Source organism: Tursiops truncatus, chromosome 4 (genome assembly GCF_011762595.2).
Source record: "Tursiops truncatus isolate mTurTru1 chromosome 4, mTurTru1.mat.Y, whole genome shotgun sequence".
Lineage (NCBI taxonomy): Eukaryota > Metazoa > Chordata > Mammalia > Artiodactyla > Delphinidae > Tursiops > Tursiops truncatus.
In genome coordinates this window covers 2,967,521-2,994,304 of record NC_047037.1, presented here as the reverse complement: position 1 = coordinate 2,994,304, position 26,784 = coordinate 2,967,521, and the positions used below count along the sequence as shown (strand labels likewise).

The 26,784-nt window shown below is 43.9% G+C and overlaps 1 protein-coding gene and 2 long non-coding RNA genes across 10 annotated transcripts in view; 2 read left to right on the top strand and 1 right to left on the bottom strand.

Moving 5' to 3' along the window:
* Positions 1-491, top strand: part of LOC141278515 (uncharacterized) — an 87,860-nt gene extending 87,369 nt beyond the window's left edge. The window contains exon 3 of the long non-coding RNA XR_012331271.1: positions 393-491. This is a non-coding gene — a long non-coding RNA (uncharacterized lncRNA). The remainder of the gene's footprint in view (positions 1-392) is intronic.
* THRB (thyroid hormone receptor beta) overlaps positions 1-26,784 on the bottom strand; it is a 393,899-nt gene that overhangs the window by 20,246 nt on the left and 346,869 nt on the right. For all 8 annotated transcript variants that reach the window (XM_019948600.3, XM_019948604.3, XM_019948599.3 and 5 more), the window contains 3 exons: positions 11,244-11,344; positions 6,277-6,424; positions 3,068-3,273 (listed from right to left, as the gene is read on the bottom strand). In XM_019948600.3, coding sequence (XP_019804159.1) covers positions 3,068-3,273; positions 6,277-6,424; positions 11,244-11,344 — 455 coding nt within the window. The remainder of the gene's footprint in view (positions 1-3,067; positions 3,274-6,276; positions 6,425-11,243; positions 11,345-26,784) is intronic.
* LOC141278516 (uncharacterized) lies at positions 19,343-26,407 on the top strand. Its single transcript, XR_012331272.1, has 3 exons — positions 19,343-21,134; positions 24,260-24,356; positions 25,905-26,407. It is a non-coding gene; the product is annotated as an uncharacterized lncRNA (long non-coding RNA).

Below are 26,784 nucleotides of genomic sequence, written 5' to 3'. Positions count from 1 at the left end.
CTGATCAATTTCTATTGATTAGGGAGTCCAAGAACTCTGGCGGGTAAAAACAACACAGTGTTCAACAGACAATACTGTCGCTGTACGGAGTTTACTCCAATCCAATGTCTTCCACATCTGGGAGCGCAGATGTGAGCTGCCTTGGTGGAGAGACTCTGCTTTCCCTTGTTCACCACCACCGGCCTCTTGCCCCCCTCTCAGTCCACATCTACTTTCCATCATCACTGCCACCACACAGGAATCGGCACTTCTGCACCGTCAGAGATTTGAGTGGATTGGAGAATGACTTAAATGTTTTTGGAAGTAGTTTTAAAGAGTGGCTTTAGAATTACTGTGAAAATCTGCATGGCTTTTGCAAAAGTTCCTTACTTGCCAATGACTCATTTTCACAGGCGTATCGATTTGAAACCCCGGTCCAACCACCCGTCTCTGTTTATGACTTGAGTCCTGGTCTTCGGGTAAAAAACGATGAAGAAGCTCCTTTTGGGAAGTAAGTTACTTACCCATTCCAGATAAATGAATACTTCTAGCTTTTATGACAACGTATAATTTTTAATCCCTTATGACATTGCCACACTATTATTAACATAATAGCCCTCCTCAAATTCTTTTCCAGAACAAGATGGGCAATCATCACATAAAAATAAATGAAATAATATACATAGCAGTGTTGTAAGCAAAAAGAGTGGTATTGGCCACACAAGAAATGCAAATCTGAACGTGCAGAAGCCAGTTCAGGACATAGATACTATGTAGCAAAGCTGTCTTTAATGAAGGATTGTTTTTTTTGTTTCTTAGAGATTTTTTTGATGTGGACCATTTTTAAAGACTTTATTGAATTGGTTACAATATTGTTTCTGTTTTACGTTTTGGTGTTTTGGCCGGGGGGCATGTGGGATCTTAGCTCCCGGACCAGGGATTGAACCCGCACCCCCTGCTTTGGAAGGTGAAGTCTTAACAACTGTACTACCAGGAAAGTCCCTAATGAAGGATTCTTTAATTCACCCCTCAAAAGCGTGAACTTTTTCTCCTGAGCATAAATACTCAGTCAGAGTCACCCTGCTGCAGGGGATGTGCGTAAATGTGTCAAGTGGCTAAGACACAGGGCTCAGTTGTGCTGTTTCTGAGGATGGGCCCATGGAACTGGATGGTTTGTTACACAGATATTTACTGGGCTCTATTCTGGTTACCTACTGCTGTGTAACAAACCTCCCCAAAACGTAGTGGCTGAAAACAACAAATTTTCACTCTCTCTCAGAGTTCTGGGGATTGATGGGCTCAGCTGGGTGGTTCTCACTTGGGGTCCCTCATGAAAGGGCAGCAGAGTCTGGTGTCACCTGCAGGCTTTCTTACTCACATTTCTGGTGCCTGGGCTGGTTGGGAATCTCTCCAAATGGCTGGCTTGAGCTTCCTCACAGCATGGTGGTCTCAAGGTAGTTGGACTTTTTTTTACATGGCAGTTGGCTTCCCTCAGAGAGACCAGATGGCGTCCCTCTCCAACATAACCAGTGCGGAACTGCAAGCCTTCTTATAACTCAGCCTTAGAAGTCGCTCTGCCCAAATCCATTGCTTCAAGGAATCACAGCCCAGCCCAGCCTCAAGGGAAGAGAGGAATACACTCCACCTCTCCATGGGAGAGAATGGGCCGTGAAGACAGGGAGGAAAGAATGTATTGGCAGTCACCCTGGTGAAAAGATACCACACGTTTCAACCACGTTGCATAGTGTGGTTAAGAGCATGGATCCTGGAGCTGGGCTGTGTCCATCACCACTGCTTACTAGCTGGGGGATTGAGGGTAAATCTCCTTAACGTCTTTGTCTCCGTTTGTAAAATGGAGATACTAACCACATCTGCCTACATAGGTTGGTTGACATAGGGAGTTAATATCTGGAAAGCACTTACACTGGTACCTATCACTTGGCCAGGGCCATCCAAGTGTCTCCTAACTTAACTGTTAGTGGCTGCCATCCACAGAGTGTGTTAGAAGCTGCTCGTTAACAAAAATGAAGGTAATTATTGGAGGGCAGGCGGATTATGGGTAAGCTTTTTCTTTCCAAAAACTTCCTTTAAGGTTGTTGTTATACCGTCTTCATGAAACCAAACCAAAGCAAAAGCTAGCCCATTATAGTGGTGATGTTGAGGCGTGAAGACAATGACAGCCTATATCTCTTTGTTCAGATGAGGAGTGCCCTCACCTACCCGGGAGATACAAACAGACCCACAGAATATCCGATGCTGGGGCTGAGTGAGGTCCTCATAAAGCTTCATGTCATAAACTAAGAGCTGGGTCAGTCTCCGAGATGGCCAAACACCAGCTGGTGGTGGGACGGGTGGTGCATCTGGGAACTGGGGACAACAGACATGAGTTGGCCTTTGGGCCTGGCCCAGCCACTTTCTGGCATTGTGACCTTCGGGCGAGACACTGAAGGCTTGGTTTGTGTACCTACAAAACGGGGATAGTGATTCCAGCCTACCTACCCCAAAGCGTTGTGAAGTCCAAAGAAGAAATAGAAGGAAGGGCTTTCACGATGGTTAGTTTTTATAAAAACATCAAACATTGCTATTCCAAGGGTCTGGAAAGACCTGTTTTTCTTTACACTCCCCTCCCCCATCCCTTCTCCCCATTCCCACTGTCCTCCTGGACGCGAGATAATTTATTTTAAACTCAACATTTTGACTTCTGTTGGCATAAAAATACGTTTGAGATATGAGTCACTTCATTCTAGGGGTGATTCTAAAGGGGATATTTTGGAGTGAGTTTAGGGGACTAGGTATGTATATAAATGGGCATCTGAAGGAAGAAATAGGTATAAAAAGGGAAAGCTAGCAGGTAAAGAATTTTGCTAATTAGTTGATCCAGCGCTGCCCTTACAGCAAAAGCAAAGAGATAAGTGCATTAGAATTCAGTGACTCAGGCAGGAGAAGGTCAGACAGACCTGGGTTTATATCCCGCCTCTGCACTCTACTCTGGTCAATCAGATGCAGCGAGGACACCAGCATCCTGGGTTCTGAGGACCAAACGGATCGCGCAGAGGTGGACGTGGAAGTGGAAGGGGCGGGGCCTTACCAGGAACTTCCGCTTCTGCTTCCAGTGGCTGCCTTGGGCGTTGGTGGCCACGTGGGCCTCGGTGACGGTCTTGATGAGCTCCCACTCCTGGTCGGTGGGCTCGGGCTTGTGACCGATGGATCTCTGCAGCTCCTCCCGCCGCCTTTTCTCCCGGTTCTCCTCGATCAGCTTCCTCTTGGCCAGACGCTTGCTGTCGTCCAGGACCACTGGGGGCGGGGAGGGACACAGAACAGACACTCCCCAGACACCTGGCAGACCCGCGGGGGCTCGGGCCGCTGCATAGCCCGCTCAGGGGGCCTGCGGGGGTCACCCTGGGTCATTTCTCCCTTGGCAGCAAAGTGCTATGGACGAGAGCCATCTTCCACCACTAGCCCCAGCACCAAACTCCGGATGCCTAGCCAGCTTTCTAGAACAAAGATGGGGGTGGGGGGGGGATGGGGGCTGGACACTGGGCATCTCAGCCCCACTGGGGGGGGGGGGGCCCTAGATAAGAATGACCCAGAGACAGGTAAAGCCCATCCTACCTATAGGTTCACAGGTGTGTCTGTCTAGCCAATCATCTGAATTCACTCTTAGGGTTTCTGTTCCTTCCCTCCGCCCCGCAAATGGCTCTTACTAAGAAGAACTGCAGGTTCAGAAAGTTCTTGAGCAGTAAACAGAGGCTGGCGATCCCTTCCTCAAAGGAAAAAGGAGTCTAACTCTTCATTCGTTTCCTGAAGGCTGATTGGAGTATGGCGGGGCCTAGCTCAGGCCTCACAGGCACTCACTTTGCATTTCTCTCTACCTGGTCGACGCTCAAAGGTGATTAAAGAGCCCAGGCTTTGGAATCTGGAAAGACTCGGGTTTGAATCCCTATATTACCACATTCTAGCTGTGTGACCTTTGGAAGGTTACTGAGGCTCTCTGAGCTTTCATTTCTTCCCATATAAAATCCGATCAAGGGACTTCCCTGGCAGTCTAGTGGTTAAGACTTCTCTTTCCAATGCAGAGGTTGCGGGTTCCATCCCTGGTTGGGGAGCTAAGATCCCACATGCCTCGCGGCCCAAAATCCAAAACGTAAAACGGAAGCAATACTGTAACAAATTCAATAAAGACTTTTAAAATGATCTACATCAAAAAAAATCTTTAAAAAAATCGGATCAATAATACCTACTTTGCAGGGTATCAGCGTGATAATGCACGATACATGCTCAGGAAGTAGAGTCACGACTTCTACCATTTATGCAAAAGGGAACTAAGAAGAGCAGGTAACAAGAAACCTGTATTTCTGTGGTTAATTTCCAAAACGAAACCATTTCACCAGACTCTCAGTAGCCCTCAGTGGCATGGAAAGACTCAGGTTTCGTACTACAGAGTCATAGGGTTTTACCAATGGAGGGTCCTCAGCTCTTATCTAGTGCAACGCCCTCCTTCACAGAGGAGGAGGGAGATCATGACTTTCTTAAAGTCACACAGCAAGTTCATGGCAGAGGCAAGGCAAGACCCAGGACCCCTGACTGTGGTCCTACAATATCACTGTCCTAGGGCCATTTCTTGAGGAAGCCGCGACCTGGTAGGGAAAGAAAACAAAGCAAACGTAGCAGAGGAAGAGAACCAGAGGTGCCTGGCAAATCCACAGACAGAAGAATGAAACCCCAATCGTGGAGATGTGATTGGGTCATCAGAGTCAGGGGAGCACTTAGACATGTGGGCGGATGGGTGAGCCCTGTGAAGTCATCATGATTCGCTCCTTAAGGGAGACAAGGAATGCGCTGCACTCATAACCTCACTCCCCAAATGCTTCCCTGGTGCCAGGGATCGTGGCACTGGATGTGCGTTACCTAATTTATTCCTGAAAACCACCTGTGGGGCTGGCGCTACCTTCACACAAGGAAACCGGAAGTTAAGTCCGATGGGCGCACAGCTAGTAAGTGGCAGGCCTGGGACTCCAACAGCTTTTCTGATGATAAAACCTGAGCTCTTGTAATGCTTCACAAGCAAGCAAGGTGCACTCAAATTCCCACCCCGTGTAGATCAACACTGAGTTTTTAAACTTCACCAACATTCATCTCTTTAACTTCTTAATAAAACAGTGCAATGGACATTCAACAGGTCACTCATTTCCATAGAACCTTAGCAGGCATTTTGTTGGCAACCGCTAAAAGCCTTTCAAAGATCAAGACAAATAACTCAGCCAGAGGTGAAGGATTAAACCAGGGTTTCCAGCCTCATGCCCAGACACAACCCCCCTCTTTTTTTTTTTTAAAAAAAAAGATTCCTTTTTCTGTCTTCTTTAATGGGCAAACCAGGACGTTCCAGAGATTTTTTGTTGTCGTTCTAGCTGAGAGAACCCTGTTTGTCGCATAAATGCAGCTGTGACTATTTCCTCTTCACAAGGAAAAATCCTCATTGCATTCTTTTTTCTTTTCTTTCTTTTACTTTAAACTGAAAGTAGGACTCCTTCATTGATGTGCAAAAAAATTTATGCCAGTGGAAACCAGAAACCCTGATGCCTGGCAAAAGGGAGGCCACATGTTGTGAATGACACGATTCTCATTTCATAATTAGATTAATTAAAGTGACTGGTGTAAATCCCTTGCACAGTGTGGGGAGAAGAGACCCCAACGGCTAATCTCACCACCATATGCTGTGGCACTTTGAAAACTGGGTAGGATGACTTCAGCTTGGAATGTTTTTATGGCTAAAAATATAACAAAAAAAACCAACTGCAGAATGAGTCATGCAATAGCACTCAAGTTCACATTCTTTAGAAATTTCTGAACACGATGTTTTCTACCAGTGCCCTGACTCCAAAAATGTCCACAGAATAAATTCCTGTCTCTGCTTTTGAAAAAGTATTAGTCCTTGTGCTTCTCACCACATGAATGTTGTGTGGAAAATTACACTTTATCGAGGTGGAAGGACAGACCCCTCATCTGTAACCTCTGTGCAGACAGAGCACTGCTGACTGTCCTGCAAGCATGATGGGGACAGTTTAACCTCTGTCTCTCACCCATCACCTGGACGCCTTCGGAGTCAGGAGTTGATGGGGAGGGTAGGATGGAAACCGCCCAGCTGTGGCTGGGAGTGAGGGTCCCTGAGAATGCTGCGTGCTCTCCCTCTGTTCACATGCGTTCCTGCTTTCTCTCCTGCCTGGGTGATTTCCTTGAGCCAACCTTTTCCCCAGTCAACACTCCTTGAATATGAAGCAAAGGAAGAAGGTTACTTACAATCTGTTGCCATGCCAACGTAGATGCATTTTTTAAAGCGACATTCCTGGCACTGATTTCTTGTAACTTTGTCTATGACACATTTTCCTTCATATTTACAGGAATAGGATGGATGGAGATTTTTCTGAATGGTTCTTCTAAAGAAACCCTACATGAAAAAGAAAGACCCAGGACAACCACTTCATATTTTCGAGAAATAAGTGACTCCAGCATTTTGTATCTTCCTGACTGTGATGGACAGTTTTAGACCTTACCTCTGTACGGGCCTTTAGCTCGACCTATTCAAATATAGGGCAGTTGGCCCAAAGTGAATCTAAAGAATTCTAAATCTGAGGGAGATGTCAGAGGCTACGGAGTCTCTTCTTATCTTTTTGGCATTTACTCAAGGCTGATGGGAAAGTCTCATGTTCGTGTTTATGTTTTTTAAACGATGAGTCATATAAATAAATTATATTATTCATGCCATAATTGTGTTGCTAAATGAAGCTCTGAAGAGGTTTGCTGTACTTTATACTGGAGAAATAAGAGCTGGATACTTGTGATGCTTTATTAATTAATTAATCATTTGGTATTTAAAGGGATGCAGTAATTGCCTTTAGAGATTTGGTTTAATTCTGGTTTTCGACTCTTGAGATGGCCATGACCAGCTCAGATAGCCCTTGAAACAACAGTCCTTGGGGAGGAGAAAATTCCAAGTTCTTTACCAAATTTTTCCCATAGCTCATGGCACTGGCGTTTTCCTTTCCTAGCACCCTTTTTCGCCAATATCTGTAGACATGCGCCCTAAAGTTCAATGTTTCTTCTTCTCTCAAGGCATGGGAGAGGGCCACCTGAGAATACAATGCAGTTCCAGGCTTTGGTGACTTACATAACATCCTCAAGGCTGTGTCATATGAGAACCTTTCTGGACATGATACTCAAGTCTGGTAGGAATTTATAACTGCAGAAAGCATGTATCGTGAGGGGCGCACTGCAAAGTGCTGCAGACAAGTGCCAGGGCCTCTGTCTCTCCCACAACCTTCTGAGGTCAGTATTCTTAATATCTCCACTGTGGGGATGAAAAAGCTAAGCCTTAGACAGGTTAAATCACTTGCCCCAAATCACATGGCAAGTACATGCTGGAACTCGGCCTGGGGCCCAGGAGTTGGCTTACGTGATATAGACTGAGTCCAATTTTACTGTATTATTTAAATGTTTTAGATGAACATATTATAAACAGTCCCCTCTCACCCACCCCTCAAAATAACCACATCGTTTTATGGTTTAGTAGAATAGCAAGGCACAACAAATTTTGAAGGATGTTGTCCACTAAACCTTAAAGGGACCTCCAACTTTGTTGCATAAATTGGACGGAAATGCCAGTTCATCCAGGCTAACCCAAATTGTAATTATCCCATTTAACTTGCCCTGGCTTTATGTACTTATACCACTTGCATATTCCTCACTCAGACACAGGAGCTCTTCCTTGTAATGAAAAGGTCCAAGGTAGGATTTTCTACTGGGCGTAGCAGAATAAAATGGAAAAATGACAGCAGTAATTGAACTCACGGACTTGGTTTCGGGGCACGTTTGCCAACCCCTGATATCACTATTGCTCAGTTCCTAACAGAAGAACTGTCATATTGTATTAGGCTTTGCATCCTTAAACACTGAGCCCATTAGTTTGAACGACATCGATGAACCGTCCTAAGATTCCCTAAAGCACACACGGGGCAGCTGCTGACATGTGTTTCCCGGGTGTTCAAGGTGGGCGGTCCTGCCAAAGCTTGGATGTCAGGGCCTGCACAGAACGAAAAACAAGCTGTCCCGGCTCCTCTACCCCCTCCCCCTCCCTCCAATCCACCCTTCAAGGGTTACACTTGCTTGAAAGACAGAAAAAACTCAGAGATTCTAGCAAGGAGACATATGTCACAGACAGGGAGGAGGGGGGACTGTCTAGCACCCTCTTTCTGGAGGATGCAAAGCGACCTAAGTCCGGGGCCTCCAGCGAGCAGGCTGACTGCTGCTCTGAAGATGGGAAATCATTACTGTGGAGTTGGGAGACCTTTTCTCCCCCATCTGCTCACGCTGGCTTGTGTTCTGGGTGGCGGGAGCCTACCGGGGAGTAAGACAACAGGGAGGTGGGAACAGGTGATATACCAGATGCAGAGGTAACGTTCATTTCTCCAAAAAGGCTACTCTCAGCTTTTACAAGGAATGAATGAAATAACTTACGCTTAGCTTATTTGGAAAAAATGTTGAGGTAGCAGGCTTCGCTATTCATAGTGCCATCTTTTCTGTGGCTTACCTTGCTGACGCTTCTCCGACACTTCATGGACCAAATCCCTTTTAAGATGTTGGCCTTCCCTAAGCTATGCTAAAAGCATGTTTTCCCACATGAAGGGACCACTTTATCTGAGTAAATGTTGAAGATGGTAGGTCCCTTAATTTTAAAAAGGGACAAAAATTAATTTTGGGATGTGAACTTGGATAGAAAATACTTAACAGAATCTACTTATAAAAAGCTCTTTTTAGCAGTGAGCTGACGAAAGAGATGTCCCAGGGACTGAATAAGAACATATCTTTCATCGATGATTTGTGGGTGAGCGGAGGTTTCGCTTTATAAATCGACATCAGACTCGTTTCTCTGCACTTTGAGAAGAACTGGATCCGTTCCTTAGTGGTCCAAAATGATGCACTAATCAGTGCTACAAGGAACTGTCACCCTCCTAGTTCAATATTCGGGCAACTGTTAAAAAAGCTTAGAGTCTCTCTTTAAACAGTGATTTACTCGGGGCAGTATCAACATTCTTTCTACAAAAGATGCATGAAAACTGGCCCATCACAACAGATGAAACATCTCCAAAAGATTTCCACTGTCTTCAGGGCAGAAACAGGCAAAAAAGATTCTCCCCCTACACACTACGAGTATGGGGTAGAAACACTTGCAAATTACAGGCTTGAGTAAACAAGATGTGAAGCGCGACATTTTTCATCTTTGGCCATTTTTCAAAACTGTGTCTCATTTGACCACCTCTTTTGTCTTTATCCAAGACACCCTGTCCTTGCATTAAATGATCTGTGTAACCGCCCTAGGAAGACTTTCTGATTTTATGATTGGGGCTATGCTGGAAACAGGATTCTGATCCGAGACAAAGGCACCAGGGCTGAGAAATCTAGCTTTCTGCTACATGATTGATTCTTTTAAGTAAACCTCAGTTGAATCAGGCCCCAAACATCCTGTGATCTTGGGAGAAGAGGGTAGTGGATTTCTTGATCATCATGAAGACATACGTGAGTCAGAGACACGTATTAATAGGTTAATAGGCTTGGTTCTCCTTTGTTTAAGTCAATCACTAACGATCATTAAGTCCTCTGTAAGGCACGTTTGGTCTCTAGAGTCACTTTGGGAGTTGAGTAATAAATGGAATTGTCATTAGCGTCTCCCCCAGAATTCAAAATTTGAGAGAATCTCAACGCTGCATAATCAGGTAGGTAAAGAATTGGGGCTAATTTAGAAGAAAGACCCATTTGAATTAGTGAGCTTTTGGAATGAGAGAAAGTATCTAAACTCATGCAGTTTTATTACTTTCAAAGCAAGCCGATAGAATTGGGCTTTCAAGAGACAGTCTGCAAGTGTCCCAGTTAATAAACAGCTGCAACTTATTTGTAATTAATGCCATTAAACTCCTTAAGACATTATTTCCACAGATGTAGTAGCAACCTTTAGCTCAGTCTTTGTTAAAAGGTGACAAGTTCTATATCAAAGGGGCCTGGATGAATGAGAACATATTACATCACATTCCAAAATAAGTCTTGCCTTGAGGTCTTAAAAATGACCTCTTTTCAATGGATAGATCATCTCAACACATCAGTAGGCTACAAGTTTCCTCATTTCGTGCACAAAAAGTAGGGAGTTTGCAAGGAAAATCTTCCACCAGGGAAATGAGACAGGTTAGTATGAAACCGACCTAACGTGTTGATTTTGGTGGTTTAGGGTCAAAGGTTAGGAGAAAAGAGGGTAGTAGGAGGGAGGAAAGGAGAGGAGGGAGTGAGGTGGGTGACGGAGGGGGAAAGACGGACTTGTTTTATAAACATTAATATGATTTTTGCTCTAGGGTTCATATCTTCTGATAATTTAGTTTAAAATACAGAAGGTAAATAAAACATTCAACAAAAAATTAAAGCCTTTCTCTGACTTACTACCTCCTTTATAAAACATTAGCTGAACGCACTGGGTTCAGCTCTGTTTACCTTTACAGTGTACTTTATTTTCATAGGCTAGGCTGTCGGACCAAAACGTGTCTGCCAGAAACTCATCTTCACTTTGATAATGAAAATGTAAGTAGGCAAATTCAGGTTCACTTTCGGGAGGTAAACTGACTGTTGATCACTGGTGTCTTCTTGTCAAGTGTCTCCTGAAGATGGGTCTGGAGAGCGTGTAATTAGCTGATGGACGACCAGAATTTACTTACTGCAGGCTATGCCACGAGCCAGTTTGGATCATTTCAGAATATAACTGAACCTAAGAAGCCTCAAAGATATTCCCTAATGGAACCCTTAAAAGTGAGCAAATTCTCTCAGATTGACACTGGCAACTAGCTTGTGGTTGGAGTGAACTCTGCCTCCTTAAACAGTGGAGATAAAACAGGAGGAGAAATGGTTATTTCATGGGATGATAGCACGTTATAAAATATCTATGCATTTTTAAACTCAAAGGGAGGCTTTTATTAATTTCTTTACATTTTATCAATTTTCTCCCTGTCTAAAACAGCAGACCTCACACTGTCACAAAACTTCATCTAGTTATTTTTGATTTGGGGAAAAAAAAAATTCAGTTCTTGAATACGCCCCCCCCAAAATGAAGAGGATGAACACAGGCCATGAATGTCGGGATTTGGCTCTAATAGGAACCTAAACTTCAGGTTGCATTCTGGAGGACTCCTGGAAGGGGCTGGATCGGGGCTCACTGGCCCCAGGGCCGTTACCTTGCAGCCTTCACACGTGATGCAGCGGTAGTGGTAGCCGGTGGCTTTGTCACCACACACGACACATAGCTCGTCCTTGTCTAAGTAACTGGGGATGTAGCCTGTGAAGAAGGAAAGAAGAAGCGTGTGAGAAAACAATATCATGTTAAAGACACACCATAGCCCGAAGGAGGAAGGTGGATGAGGAAGCAGGGCTGACTTGTTCTGTACATTTTAATACAATTTTTGCTTTACAGTTTACATCTTGTGATCATTTAGTTTTAAATATACAAGGTAAGGAAAACATTGAACAAGAAAACATTTAAAAAAGTGACCTAATATACTTTCTCAGTATCTTATATTTCCCCAGGACCTCAGTTCACATTTACAGAGTTAACAGGCCCGGGATTTCGGAATGCCTTAGAAACAGGTGTGCTCACTCTTGCTGTGCAGGTGGGAACAGGCCCGGAGGCTCCTGCAGCCAATGGATGTGGCAGAGAGGCCTGGATTTTTTTAAAGATTTACTTATAAGTGGATTTATCATTTTTGTTATACATAACATTACGGGTAATTATTAAAAAGAAAATATAAGATCTTTCAAGAGCAACCCGTTCTTTGCTCCTGAAAGGATTTGTACCCGTTTTCACACCCCAATCACTAACTTAGATTACTCAACTGGGGAAACAGTTTCTTTTCTTCTTCCTAACACTGTAATACAATGGATTCCTGATTAGACCTGAGAATCACCCTGTTTAAAATTATTGAATCTTAGAATCAACTGTTTAAAAATACTGAATCTGAGAGACCAATCCCCTCAGAGAATCTTATTTCAATGGCTTTAGGGTGTGGAAACATAGGTATTGAATTTCCTAAACGCTCTCTGGGTGATTCTAACGTACATCTAGAATTGAGAATCCCTGGGCCTGGGCTTATATGCAGAGATCCAGAGAGGCTGGGATTTGAGACACCTGGGGTGCTCTGGGTAACACAGCCTCTCTCAAAAGGCTTATTTCTGAACTTGTTCTTAGGGGACTTGATCTCCTTTGGAACCAAGGCAGCATGCAATAAATTCAGAAAACTTTATAGCTGGAAAGGTCCTGGGAGAGCAGGTAGTGTTGAGGTGAACAGGCCTTCAGAGGTTTGGCCGTCCTCAGGCTCACACTAGAAATTAACAGCAGAGACTAAAATCCAGATCTCCTGACTTCCAGCCCTCCAGTATAAGTTATGTTGGTCTTTTTCTAAAAATAGACAGTTAACTTCAGGTAGAATGAATAAGGCCATCTAAAAAAAAGGATTCTGCAAACTTGTGATATTATTATGATAGCACAACCAGACAACACTGGCAGTTCCTCAAAAGGTTACACACAAAGTGATATACAACCCAGCAATTCCACTCTGAGGTATATGCCCAAGAGAAGTGAAAACATGTATCCGTACAAAAACTCATACATGAAGGTTCAACACAGCATTATTCATAAAACTCAAAATGTAGAAACAACTGAAATGTCCATCAAGTCATGAATGGATAAACAAAATGTGGTATATTTGTACAATGGAGTATTATTATTCAGCCAGGAAAAGGAAAGAAGTACTGTTACATGGTACAACAAGGATGAACCTTGAAAACATGCAGTGAAAGAAGCTAGATACTTCCATTTGTGTGAACTATCTAGAATAGGCATATTCCTAGTGACAGAAATTAGATTAGTGGTTGCCAAGGCCTGGAGGGAGGGGAGAATGGGGGAGGACCACTAAAGGGTACAAAGTTTCTTTTCAAGGCAATGAAAATGTTCTGGAATTTCATAGTGCTGAAGGTTGTACAACTCTGTGAATATATTGAAAACCACTGAGTGAAAAACCATTGCTTCGAATGAACCTATTTTGTACACTTTAAATGTGTGAATTTTATAGTATGTGAAATATGTCCCCATAAAGCTCTGATTAAAAAAACAAAGAAACGAGGAGATAAAAGAGGACGGTTCCGTTCGATAAACATATATATGGGGGTGCTATGTGCCAGGCAACAACATGCCAAGGATCTAAAGATGACTAAGTCTTAATTCTTGGGGCAGCTCTCAGTGTTTTGGGGGAAACAGACAATAACAGATCATCTGCATATAATGAGGTCAGTACTGGGACAGGGCAGTGTCCAAATCACAAGGGGGAAAGTCTCTGAGATGCCTTCCCGCCCACCCCCAGCCCGAGTCCAGGTTGGGTGCTTCCATTTCTCCTTGTGCTGCCCCAGTGGCAGCCCTTTTCTTTCTTTTTTTTTTTTTTTCGTGGTACGCGGGCCTCTCACTGCTGTGGCCTCTCCCGTTGCGGAGCACAGGCTCCGGACGCACAGGCTCAGCGGCCATGGCTCACGGGCCCAGCCGCTCCACGGCATGTGGGATCCTCCCGGACCGGGGCACGAACCCGTGTCCCCTGCATCGGCAGGCAGACTCTCAACCACTTCCCCACCAGGGAAGCCCAAGTCCAGAGTTTTTAAATAAAAAATTACACGATTAATACAATTCATTGTAGAAGAACTGAAAGACATAAATTAGCAAAAAACAGACTAACCTATCAACTTTCTACCACAGAGATAACCACTGTAGCATTTTAGTTTCTACATCGTAGATTAGTATGTTTGACTGTGTGTGCACATATGCTCGTGTGTGCGTTGAAACACATACTCATAAAACACAAAGCAACTTTTATTTTTAATTAAAAACTTCTTTAAATTTTTGGCTGCGCCATGTGCCCTGTGGTATCTTAGTTCCCCCACCAGGGATCGAACCTGTGCCCCCTGATTTGGAAGTACAGAGTCTTAACCACTGGACCACCAGGGAAGTTCCACAGAGTAACTTAAATAACAAAGTAATCCAATGATTCAAGTATGCACCTCCTGTTAAAGGCAGATGGAATATACATATCCATGTTGTCAGGAAACTACAGTTTTTTAAATTAAATTTTCTTATTGAAGTATAGTTGCTGTACAATATTTTATAAATTACAGGTGTACAATATAGTGATTCACAATTTTTAAAGGTTATACTCCATTTATAGTTATAAAATATTGGCTATATTCCCCATGCTGTACAGTATATCCCTGTAACTTATTTTATACCTAACAGTTTGTTCCTCTTACTCCCCGACCTCCATCGTGCCCCTCCCCCTTCCCTCTCCGCACTGATAACCACTAGTTTGTTCTCTGTATCTGAGTCTGCTTCTTTTTTGTTATAGTCACTACTTTGTTGTATTTTTTAGATTCCACATGTAAGTGATCTCATACAATTTTTGTCTTTCTCTGTCTGACTTATTTCACTTGGCATAATGCCCTCCAAGTCCATCCATGTTGTTACAAATGGCAAATTTTCATCCTTTTTTACAGCTGAGTAGTAATCCATTGTATATACATACCACATCTTCTTCACCCATTCATCTGTTGATGGACACTTGGGTTGCTTCCATGTCTTGGCTATTGCAAATAATGCTGCTATGAACACTGGGGTGCATGTATCTTTTCGAATTAGTGTTTTTGTTTTATTCTGGTATATAACCAGGAGTGGAATTGCTGGGTCATATGGTAGCTCTATTTTTAGTTTTTTAAAGGGATCTCCATACTGTTCTCCATAATGGTTGTGCCAATTTACATTCTCACCAGCAGTGTAGAAATGTTCCCTTTTCTCTACATCCTCACCAACATTTGTTATTTGTGTTCTTTTTCATGATGGGCATTCTGACAGGTGTGAGGTGATATCTCCTTGTGGTTTTGATTTGCATTTCCCCGATGATTAGTGATGTTGAGCATCTTTTCACGTGCCTGTTCACCATCTGCATGGGAAAGCTACATCTTGATTTCTTACACCTAGAGGTTATGTACAGTTGAGCAGAGTAAAGACGTTTGAGTTCTTGGTATCAGGTGCAGATGGCAGAGAGAAGGGAGAGAGAACTGCAGGTCTTTTCCTTCTAATCTCATGTTTGGGAACAAACTGTACTGCAGTTGGACACTGTGTTGCTTGAGGGACATGCCTTGGGAGGGCCGGAGAATATCCACTAGAGTTAGGAAGAAGCAGGACCCTTGCCATCTCTCCCCCTACCTCACCACTACCAGCCTGCTTTAACTCTTTGGTGTTGGCAGTAGGACACTGAAGTTTTCTCTTCTCTGTAGCTCAACAATTTATGTAGACGGTTGAACTGTTTGGCCTTTAAAGTTCCTGTGAACCCTGGAATCCAGTGATAATTCAATGTACGAGTGGAATGGGCTCCTGCTTTCCTTTTTTTTAATATAAATTTATTTATTTATTATTTGTTTTTGTCTGTGTTGGGTCTTCATTGCTGCACGTGGGCTTTTTCCAGTTGCAGCAGGCGGGGCTACTCTGTTGCGGTGCGTGGGCTTCTCATTGCGGTGGCTTCTCTTGTTGCAGAGCACAGGCTCTAGGTGTGCAGGCTTCAGTAGTTGTGGCACAGGGGCTCAGTAGCTGTGGCATGTGGGCTCAGTAGCTGTGGCTCATGGGCTCAGTAGTTGTGGCTCATGGGCTCTAGAGCTCAGGCTCAGTAGTTGTGGCACACGGGCTTAGTTGCTCTGCGGCATGTGGGATCTTCCCGGACCAGGGCTCGAACCCGTGTCCCCTGCGTTGGCAGGCGGATTCTTAACCACTGAGCCACCAGGGAAGTCCCTCCTTCTGTTTTCTGACTGCTAGTCTGAAGGGTGGTTTGCTTTGTTCTCTTATTTCTCCTACATTATTTTCTTGGTGGGTGGATGAATAGGTGATTAACTATGTCTTTAGTTAAATCATCAAAACGTCTACAGAAACATCTACTTAAGTTGGTAGCAGTTGCTTACATGATCTCACTAGTGCACCCCACCCATCTCTTTCTTTTCTCTAAAGTATTAACTCAGAAGCATCTTATTTACCCAAAACAGTCACCACAAGCAATGATACATCAGTCATTATACCTAAGTCCATTATCCATCATTAAATAACTGTCACCAGCGAGTGAAATCCCACACACAGTGAATAGGTAGGTGGGGATTCTCTTAAGGTTACAGAACGTACATGACAACATCACACGGTAACCAGTTCTCCTAGAGAACTTAACCACTGCTTGCTCTGCTGTCTCAGGGTCTCCACCCTTTTGCTTTTTCATGCTCCCCAAATGAGTCACATGCCGGCCAATACGCCCAGCCACGGAAGATGCATGCTGCCAGGAGTGCACGCTCATTGAATGTCAGTATTGTGTTCCGCCTGGAAACAAATATGAGAAGCACATCCTGGAGGCCTGGCTGCTCACCTGAGAATCGCATCTGCAAGCTGTCCCAGGTGACTGTTAAAGAAGCGTGGTTAATCACGCCCGAAAACAGGTAAGGCCCATGACTATATGGGATAGTGCAAGGATGATGTATTTTGCCCAGCTTTTATATTCTCAGATGCGTTATTTCTTAGACTAATAAACCATGCTGTCACTTTATCCAGCCTATTATTATGAAAGCAAACTCTATCTGTTTGTTCAACAAAGGACTTGGAGATGTTTTTAGTGGACACTTGGAAATGTCTGATTAATTGCTAAGTATTACCTTGCACGTAAAATAAGTTGACATGATAAAAAATTACTAACATCATTTTTTTACCTTTTTTGCTAGGAGCTTTATCAAGACCTAATTCACCTACCATACAATTCAATGGCTTTTAATATATTCACAGAGTTGTGAAATCATCACCACAATCAAGTTTAGAACATTTTCATCATCCCCCTAAGAAACCTTGTACCTTTAGAAGTCACTCCCTAGCCCTCCCACCTGCTCCAGCTGCTCTGCCCGAAGCAACCACTGATCTATTTTCTGTTTCTACAGATTTGCCTATTCTCGACATTTCATACAAATGGAATGGTACAATATGTATTCTTTTGTGACTGGCTTTTCACTTAGCAGAATGTTTTCAAGGTTTATCCGTGTCATCGGTAACAGTAATTTTTAAAAATTTGATCCTCAGAGGGACTTGGTATGTGGAAGGAAAGTTGTGTGCATTTGCGCTAGAAATCATGCAACAGGGAGCCAGCTTGGCTTCTCGGTTGGCACTGAGTGCAATTCACTTGGTTTCCCATGAATGGGTAAAATCAGAAGGCTGGCTAGTTTAACTCTTTTGAGTGAATTATAACAGCATCTCAGGTCCTAGAAGAAGAAACACTGGGCCCTCCTTTGTCCCGCTGGCAGACACAGAGGCCTTAGGAATAGAACATAAGGCAGATCTTGGTGGCAGGTGTAAAGGAGACAGAGCTGCCTAGGCAGGTCAGTCCAGCAGAAGTGGAGAGGAGCTGGGCTCAGAGACCATTTCCAACCTGGCTGATCTTTCCTTCTGTGTCAGACCACTTGCCTAGCACAACCAGTCCTGGCATCTAAAAGGAGCTGTGGTTGTTATTGGTGGTGGGAAGTCCTTTGGGCAGTTCAGAAAGGTACTGATTCATGGTGAAGTTAGTGCTAAGGACCCTGAGTGGTTTGGGTCAGGTTATCGGATGAGAATGTATTTTCACACCCGGAAGAGGCTAAACCATTAGCAAGTTTAGTTTTTTTTCCAATTTTTTTTAACATCTTTATTGGAGTATAACTGCTTTACAAGGGTGTGTTAGTTTCTGCTTTATAACAAAGTGAATCAGTTATACATATACATATGTTCCCATATCTCTTCCCTCTTGCGTCTCCCCTTTTTTCTAATTTTAACGGAACTTCTTCAAATCATCCCACAGCTCAGGCCCTTCTGATTTAAGCTTTTTTTCCCACTGGCACCTTCTTCCTGATGTCATTTCTTTATATAGTTAAAAAATCTTGAACAGTTCATTGCTTAGCTTTTTCCTAAGATACTAATCCTGACTCTTTTTACATTTAATTCTTGGTACTAGATAACGTTTTGCATCACATTAATATTTAACCCTCTGATAAACACTATATCCATCCATCCATCCATCCATCCATCTCCATCCATCCATCCATCCATCCATCTCCATCCATCCATTTGTCTGTCCATAGATGTGTCCTTCTGTCCATCCATTCATCCACCCACCCATCCATCTATCCATCCATTTACTTAACAACCATGTATGGCCCAGTGTGTAAGAAATGGGGTTCAAACTTGAAGCAGTGATAAATTTAAAGGTGTTCTTCCACTGCTGTCTGCAAATTCCTAGCAGAGCTACCCAGAGGCTCCCATTCATGAAATCTTTCTTCAGAACAGCACCTTCTCTCCGCTTTCCCCGCATGGCATCACTGAGCAGCTTTGCTCTATACCTTGCCCTATGGCTGGCTGAGGGGTGAAGATACCCGAGTTCCAAGTCTTCAAACTCTAGAGCTCTGCGGGGTGTGGGCAGAGGAGGGAAAGGGAAGCAGAAGGAGGACCAGGTCAGAGTTGTTAATCCAGAAAAGGGGAGAGGACATGATGACAAAGGACTCTGGATTTCCTTCATCTTGGAAGCCTTAGGGCAGAAAAGGGGGGCAAAGCAAGTGTTACCTTATTTCTTCTGACTCAAGAATTCCTGAAACTAAAAGATTTCATTTTTAGGGCTAACCTTGGGTATAATACAGTTTCACACACAAGAAGTCCCTAACTAACCTTCCTTCTCCCTGTCCGCATAGACTCCAACCCTCAGGACCTGACAAAACCTTTCAATCCACAATTAGAGCTAAAACCACTTGAAGATGCAAATCACTAAGATGGGGAAAAGATTGGTATAACTAGCCAGTCAAAAATTTAATCAAGGGGCTTCCCTGGTGGCGCAGTGGTTGAGCGTCCGCCTGCCGATGCAGGGGACACGGGTTCGTGCCCCGGTCTGGGAAGATCCCACATGCCGCGGAGCGGCTGGGCCCGTGAGCCGTGGCCACTGAGCCTGCGCGTCCGGAGCCTGTGCTCCGCAACGGGAGAGGCCACAACAGTGAGAAGCCCGCGTACCGCAAAAAAAACAAAAACAAAAGCGGTGATTTACACAAATGATTCAGCACTGTTATATTACGCAAGGGATACTTGTCTTTGAAGTCAGGGCTGGTCAGGAGCAGGGCTTTTGGAGAGAATAGTGCCGGTTAAATAGAAAAGGCTGATGAGCTGTGAGCTGAATCAGTGACCTGAAGTGATGCAGGCTGAGAAGGGCAGGGCGCACACTGGGGTGTGGCTGGGAAAAAGTATCATTGGTTCAGGGATGGGGGGCAGTATGGCTGAGAGAGGAGACTGGCTGAGATTTCTGGAACAGAGCGTATGGGAGGAAGCACGACACCAGAATCCAGACGGAACTCTCTGGGGCAGGGAAGAGGTGGTGGAGTTCGTGTTTGATCCAACAGGTCATGGAAAGGGTCTGAACGTTTGAGGGTGGGTGGAGAGGGCAGGGAGGAACTGCCACCGAGTGACCGGAAGCAGAGGCTCTGGGGGAGAAGAGGGGGGACACGCAGAGGAGAGGACAGGACGGCGTGGCGGGCAGTTTCTGCAGACAAGGAACGGGGGTGGGTGGAGTGACCGACCACTCTGGGAGTCTCCTGGAGAACGGAGGAAATTCTCTAAAGCAGCTGGTAGAGAGGGCGCTGAGATAAGCCTGGTACCAAGGACAGCGCACGGAAGCGCCCTGGTCATGAGGGTGTGGAAAAGGGAGAATGCAGAGCCTAAGTGAGCACTGGGTGGTATCAGGACAAGGAAGGGGGTCCTAAAAGCTGGCCCAGAGCAGATGGTAGAGCGGGAAGCAACTGGACCTCAGGCTGAATGCACCTGAATGCTGGGAGCTGAGAGAAAAGCTTTGAGTTTGTGGAAACGATTTTGTGGAGGGATGTGAGGTGGCGGACGTGAACCCCATATGCAGGAAATAAACAGCTCCAACATTCCTTCCCAAGCCTGCCGGCACCTGACTTCAGTTTCTCATAAGACCTTGGATTCTTGCTGTTAGCTTTCATCTCGAGGAGTGGCAGTGGGTGCCTGAGGATGGGCATACAATGCAATCTCTGAAGGACATGCCTTGACAAGACAGGTACCTGATTCTCAGGAAGGAGAAGAAAGAAGAGTCAGCTCATGCTTTGTCTGCACTTGGACTTGGTTTGCAAACGACTGTTGTGCATTTCTGGGTGCTGAGAGGCACTTTCATGCCACAAATGGGTTTTGTATTTTTAAAAAATGGTTCTATTATTTTCTGGAGCGGTGTTGACTCTTCACAGTCTATGGGTGGCAATGCCCAATGTGAAATCCTGCATTTACATCAGCATCCTTACAATTACACAAGCATTGCAGAAAAGTCTGCAGTTGCGTTAACCTCTTAAGTATTACATTGTAAAGACATGATGCCTACAACATCATTCATTGGGCAGACGGATCATATATGTGTTTAAATTAAACAAATTCAACTAGGGAGGAAGAGTAGGGGTGGGAGAGACTGGGGAAGAAAGAGGAAGACTGAGAAAGAGAGAGAGAGGTAGAGGGGAAATAGTAGGGGAAAGAGACAAAGGGAGGGAGAAGGCGAGAAGGAAGGGTTGAGAAAGAGAAGTTGAGATAGTGTGTCATCATTTCATATTCAAGTTCATGGCAATGGGACTCATGAATCTTCCCTTTTTTGCTCTCCTTTTCTGCCTGTCTCTCACTGGACTGAGCGTTGATTCTAGGGTTTAAGGGTACTTGTTTCTCCTGTAACATTTTTTTCAGGGCAGCCCGTGGAACCGCCCTATCCCCAAATGTACTGTATAGCAATCCTTCTTTAACTTTAAAAGAGGCTAAGGAAATTCTAATTAGAGACCGTATTTCTTTGGGGCTTAACTCTTGTTTCTAATCCATTTCTCATGTCTACACAATTATTCACATACAGTCAACAGAGCTGCAGAACGTGAAAAAAGACTTCGATTCCTGACTGGAGGCAGAGGGGCAATGAAAACAGATACAGAAAGGACAGCTCTATGTGGAGTTTCTGCTTCAGGTACGAATATTTCTTTCTGCACTAGTAAGAATGCAGCTGTAAAACAAGGACACGTGCAGTCAAAACCCCAAACGGAACAGGACAAACACGCGCCATCTCTTTGATCCTGGCTCAAACCCAGGAAATTCTTACCCGCTTGGACATGATAACCAACTTGGATACAAACACACTAGCTACATTTTTGGACATGCCATTCCTGTAAAGATGGTACGGAGAACGTTGAGCAGAGAATCCTGTGGAGGAGGGTTGCACAGGACAGACACTCCAAGGAAGGATTCTGTTGAAACAGACCCAGAGGCGAATTGGCCAAGCTGCCCGCAGAGCGGCCAGACTCAAGCTCTTTGGGGACTTTGGAATGTAACTGGAATTTCTGGTGGAAACAGCCAGCAGCCCCGCCAAAAAAAAAAAAAAAAGATATCGACTTATAGCTCTGCTGAAACCTCTGCCACGAAGGAGAAGTCGCGGCACCCTGGCTGCCAATTCTCTATCCCTCTGTCTGATTTCTAAACCTACTCTCCCCTTCCTCCCTAGCTGGGGCCAGGAAGAAAGTGTGGAGCGGAACTGGCTGTGTTGGCTGATTTGAACATAACAAACCATGGCTAGGTTACTTGGAAGATTAAACAATAAGGAGCTCGTATCTTCTTAGTGATTGGTCGAGTTCTTTTTATTTGTCCCTCACTTTTAAAAACTAAAAATGTCTTTTCTCGTATACTCTAGGAGAATTTGACAGACATCACAAGTCTGCATTTCAGCCCCTCTCAATGTGAAAATTATACTGCCCCCCCTTCTTAAAGTTTTATTCTAAGTTTGATTGAATGAACTGCATTCTGACTCTTCCTTAATTCAGGTTCTCAGAGCTTCAGGAGCCTGAGAACTTTTTCTCCTCTTGGCTATAAATGTAAAAACATAGAAAAACAACACAAAGAGAACTAAATCATTCTGAAGACTGTTATCGAGAGAACCAGTCTTGTCACTGGGTTCTGTAGCCTTCCTTTACTTTATCTATGTGTACTGAATGCACACTTCTTTTTTAACAAGGTGATGATCATTCTCTACATACTAGAAAACTCCAACTTAAGGCTAGAGAATAAGCCATCCTTAAAAAAATAATGAAAAAGTTAAGACAGCTGCATTATTGAAGAGTGTCTAGAGTTGTGACAGTGACGAGCACAGACGAAGCAATTATGAATTTCATGAAAATAGATAAAAATCCAATTGGAATAATGAGGCCTGCCGCACTGAACACCTGTTTATTGTCTTAATTTTGCCTTAAGGAGATACTACTGATGTTCTCCAACAACAGCAAAAATCAATAATGGATCAATATGGATAAACGCGTTGGGTCCGACCTTTTGTCCTAAGAGACAGTTGACAGCTGGGTTTAGTTTTACTGGGATTTACTTAAAGACTTGTAACAGTAAATAATGGCGCATTTAAGAATATTTGCCTGCTCTGATTGAGTGAGTTTGGCAGGTGGCAGTGGCCTTTCAATGGCATATGGCTTTGAGAAATTACATCAATATATGCATACGATGTGTCTTAGCCTCTGGCTCATGAGTCAAGTTGATTAGTAAAGAATCGCTGGTTTAGCGTTTTATAAGCAAATATTCTCCAGCACAGGTGGAAGAAAATACGGTGAAAAGACAAAAGGAGAAAGAGTAAAAGCCTGTAAAGTTTTGCAAGAACTTTTAAGAATAGTGGAATGCCCCAATACAGAGACACACCAATATTTTCTTGAGCTCCTGCAACATTAGGAAAGGCATATTCAGGCATGTCTAATGAGGCAGTGTTAACTGCTCTCCAAAGACAAATTACTTTTAAGTACAGTATTAAATGCAACAGAAAGCACACAGTCTACCTCAAACATTCGCAGTAGGGTGTCCCTTATAATAAACAAGAACTTCTGATGCCTTTCAAGAGGAGGTGAAGCTAAATGAAAATCAGATGAACGACTCTGAATATGTTTTAGGCTGTAATTCCCTTCATATTTCATATCTGGAAGTTACGGAATAGCACAGAAAATGCAAATACAGCATACGGTAGAAACTAAAAGGGGTTTTAGTTTTAGTTTGTTCTTGAAAATTTTGTTTCATAGTTTTCAGAACAGGCTACTTTTAATTGTGGAGTCGCATTAAGAAAAGCAAATGATAATTTTTATAGGAGTCACAATCAAATAAACAACATTAGGTTTTAAGATAATTTCATAGAGAAATTCATCTTTGAAGATCAGAGGGCATTATATTCTTGCAAATTATGGAAACCTGTACATGTGGTTTCCTCTGCAATATCCAGTGGATTGTTCGCAGAAAAAAGGAGTTTCTGGGATATATGCACTAGAATTTAAGCTATTTTCAAAAGCATTTCTATCTGGCAGCTGCTTGAGTACTGCCAGTTTGCCTCTTTTATTTTAGTTTTTGCTAATACGAGACAGATTCTACCGATAGAAAATTAAACAGCATTGGAAAGCCACAGTGTCTATTAAAAGAAGTGGACCTTGCACTTGTTTGAATATTGGATATTTTGAAGGCGATATCACTTTGTTTCGTACAGAGTTCATTTGACATGATTGCAGACATGTCCAACTTTAGGGACACCATGGCAAGATAAAGTGTATCAGTTTCTTTATGAGTTTTATATTCTTACAGCTTGTTATGATTACAAGTAGATTCCTTACAGTTTACATGGGTAAGTAAATCTATTAAAAAGAACATCTACAAAACCCAACATATCAACATTAGAGTACTGTCAAAAAAAATCATGGAACTATTTTACTAGTTACCTAAAATAAACTTTTACTATGACGTGCCAAGAAAAAGTCAAATGAGTTTTAAAATCTGAACCTCAGCTGAGGAGAATGATCCCACTTCAAATGCCGCAGTGCCTGTCCACCAAGGGGAAGCCTTTACGTATTTTCTTTAGCAAAGAAGCTGACAGTATTCCCTAGGGGCAGTATATAGCCACACGCGCGTGCGCACCCACGCTTTAGAGGTAACATACACACAGCCTCAAAAACCAACTCCATCCAGCTTTCATATAGGAAGAAAAAAGTGCTCGGAAATCTCTGGTGTTCAAGGACCCCTTTCGATCACTTAGCAACCTCTCTTTCCTGCTATTTTTAATTTCAGACATTCAGCGTTCGAAGTCGAAGATTTGACGAAGCGGATGCAAAGTGTCCCTTTCAAACACCCCAGAGACAAACACGGAAACTTGGATCAAACGGAAGTAAGATGGTCCCTACCTTTTTTCTGAGAGTACGATGGCGACTGCAGTTGAGAAAAAGTAGGCTTTTCTTCGGTGAAATATTCAGGTTGGCTGTATTGATTCAGGGCCATGTCCAAGTCAGAGTCCTTGCTTTTCTGCACGTTTCCAGGGTAACTACAGGTATAAGGCTGATTCGCTGCCCAGGCCTGTTCCATATATATGTTGTTACTGGGCACAGCCTGAGCGCTGCAACCACTGTAACCTGGACTGTCTTTGAAATACGCGTAATAATCAGTGGCCTGCATGTAGCAGTTGCTGCCGGCAGCTGGGTGTACTTCATAGAGTTCTTGCACACAGAAGTTCATTTTGTTGCCCGGGTTCCGTTTCTACTTTACATATACACACACTCTATGCATGAGATCCCCAGCCCATACCCCCCGAGAGCTGGGCATATACGCCGAGCATCGTCCATCCATACACATGAAAGGAGAAGAGAAGATGAATAAACACCACCCACCACACGGCAACCCAGCCTGCTGTACTTTGCAATCGCACCTGATGCGCTAAAATCCTACTTAGGTGGAGGTGTCTCTGGAGCTGTCCTGCCATTCCCACATAGTGGAAAGCAGATTTCTGACTATCAGAGGTCTTAAGCTGTGAATTCAGCTAATTCCTGGGGAAGATGGCAGGCAGGTAGGGATGACCTCCACCCAGCCCGAGGAGTGACAGCGACGATGCATCTGTGGCTCCGAGGCTGGGAAGATCCATTTTATCTGCTGTGTTTGAACCTCTTTCAACGTGATTAGAAAATGACTGCTCACTGTTATGTCATTTTGGTTGACAACTGAAGCATGAAACATTATAAAGACATCTTAGAGACTATCCTTGGATACACAGAAAATCCGAAAATCAATAATCTAGTCTATTAGCACGGACCAGAGAAAATCCAGTAGTAACGAGCCTGATGACTGACTCCAGAACGTTAATCTAGTTCACACAAACGTCAGAGGTTACATCTGTTGTCGAATGTTACCGACGGGCTTTTCAAGCAGGATCCAACCATCTTCCTAATGACACACAGGGTCCACGAGTTTTGAAAACACGCCACGGAGGCCACGTCTGAGAATATCGCTGGTGCTTGTAAGTTCTCTTCTGCTTCTGGCTCCCGGTGATTTTCTACATCGTTAGCCTAATCGACATGAAACCTCCAGTCAACTTCACTTTGTTCACTCTGTCTTGGTTGTGTTTGTAAGTGCCTGAGGGGGGAGTGTGTGCCGACACCCTAAATGCAGAGCACCCCTCTGTGAGAGCAGTGTTCCTGTTCTGATTGTGGGTAACACTATTCTTAACGGTCGTCTGTGGAAACTGTGTGCAACTGTCTTTTTGTTTAGAGTATGCTACCTCTTTCCCCTTTTTTTAAATTTAATTTTTATTTTATATTGGAGTATAGTTGATTTACAATGTTGTGTTAGTTAAGAATGTAACAGCATTCTTTTTTTTTAAATTTATTTTATTGAAGAATAGTTGATTTACAATGTTATGTTTATTTTCTCCCGTTGCGGAGCACAGGCTCCGGACACACAGGCTCAGCGGCCATGGCTCACAGGCACAGCAGCTCCACAGCATGTGGGATCTTCCCGGACCGGGGCACGAACCCGTGCCCCCTGCATCGGCAGGTGGACTCTCAACCACTGCGCCACCGGGGAAGCCCTGTAACAGCATTCTTAACAGTCGTCTGTGGAAACTGTGTGCAACTATCATTTTTTTTTTTTGTTTATAGTATGCTACCTCTCTTTTTTTAATTTAATTTTTATTTTATATTGGAGTATAGTTGATTTACAATGTTATGTTTATTTTCTCCCGTTGCGGAGCACAGGCTCCGGACGCGCAGGCTCACCGGCTGTGGCTCACAGGCACAGCAGCTCCACAGCATGTGGGATCTTCCCGGACCGGGGCACGAACCCGTGCCCCCTGCATCGGCAGGTGGACTCTCAACCACTGCGCCACCAGGGAAGCCCTGTAACAGCATTCTTTTTTTTTTTTTTTTTTGCGGTATGTGGGCCTCTCACTGTTGTGGCCTCTCCCATTGCGGAGCACAGGCTCCGGACGCGCAGGCTCAGCGGCCATGACTCACGGGCCCAGCCGCTCCGCGACATGTGGGATCCTCCCAGACCGGGGCACGAACCCGTATCCCCTGCATCGGCAGGCGGACTGTCAACCACTGCGCCACCAGGGAAGCCCTGTAACAGCATTCTTAACAGTCGTCTGTGGAAACTGTGTGCAACTATCATTTTTTTTTGTTTGTTTATAGTATGCTACCTCTCTTTTTTTTAATTTAATTTTTATTTTATATTGGAGTATAGTTGATTTACAATGTTGTGTTAGTTTCAGGCGTACAGCACAGTGATTCAGTTGTACATATACATATATCCATCCTTTTTCAGATTGT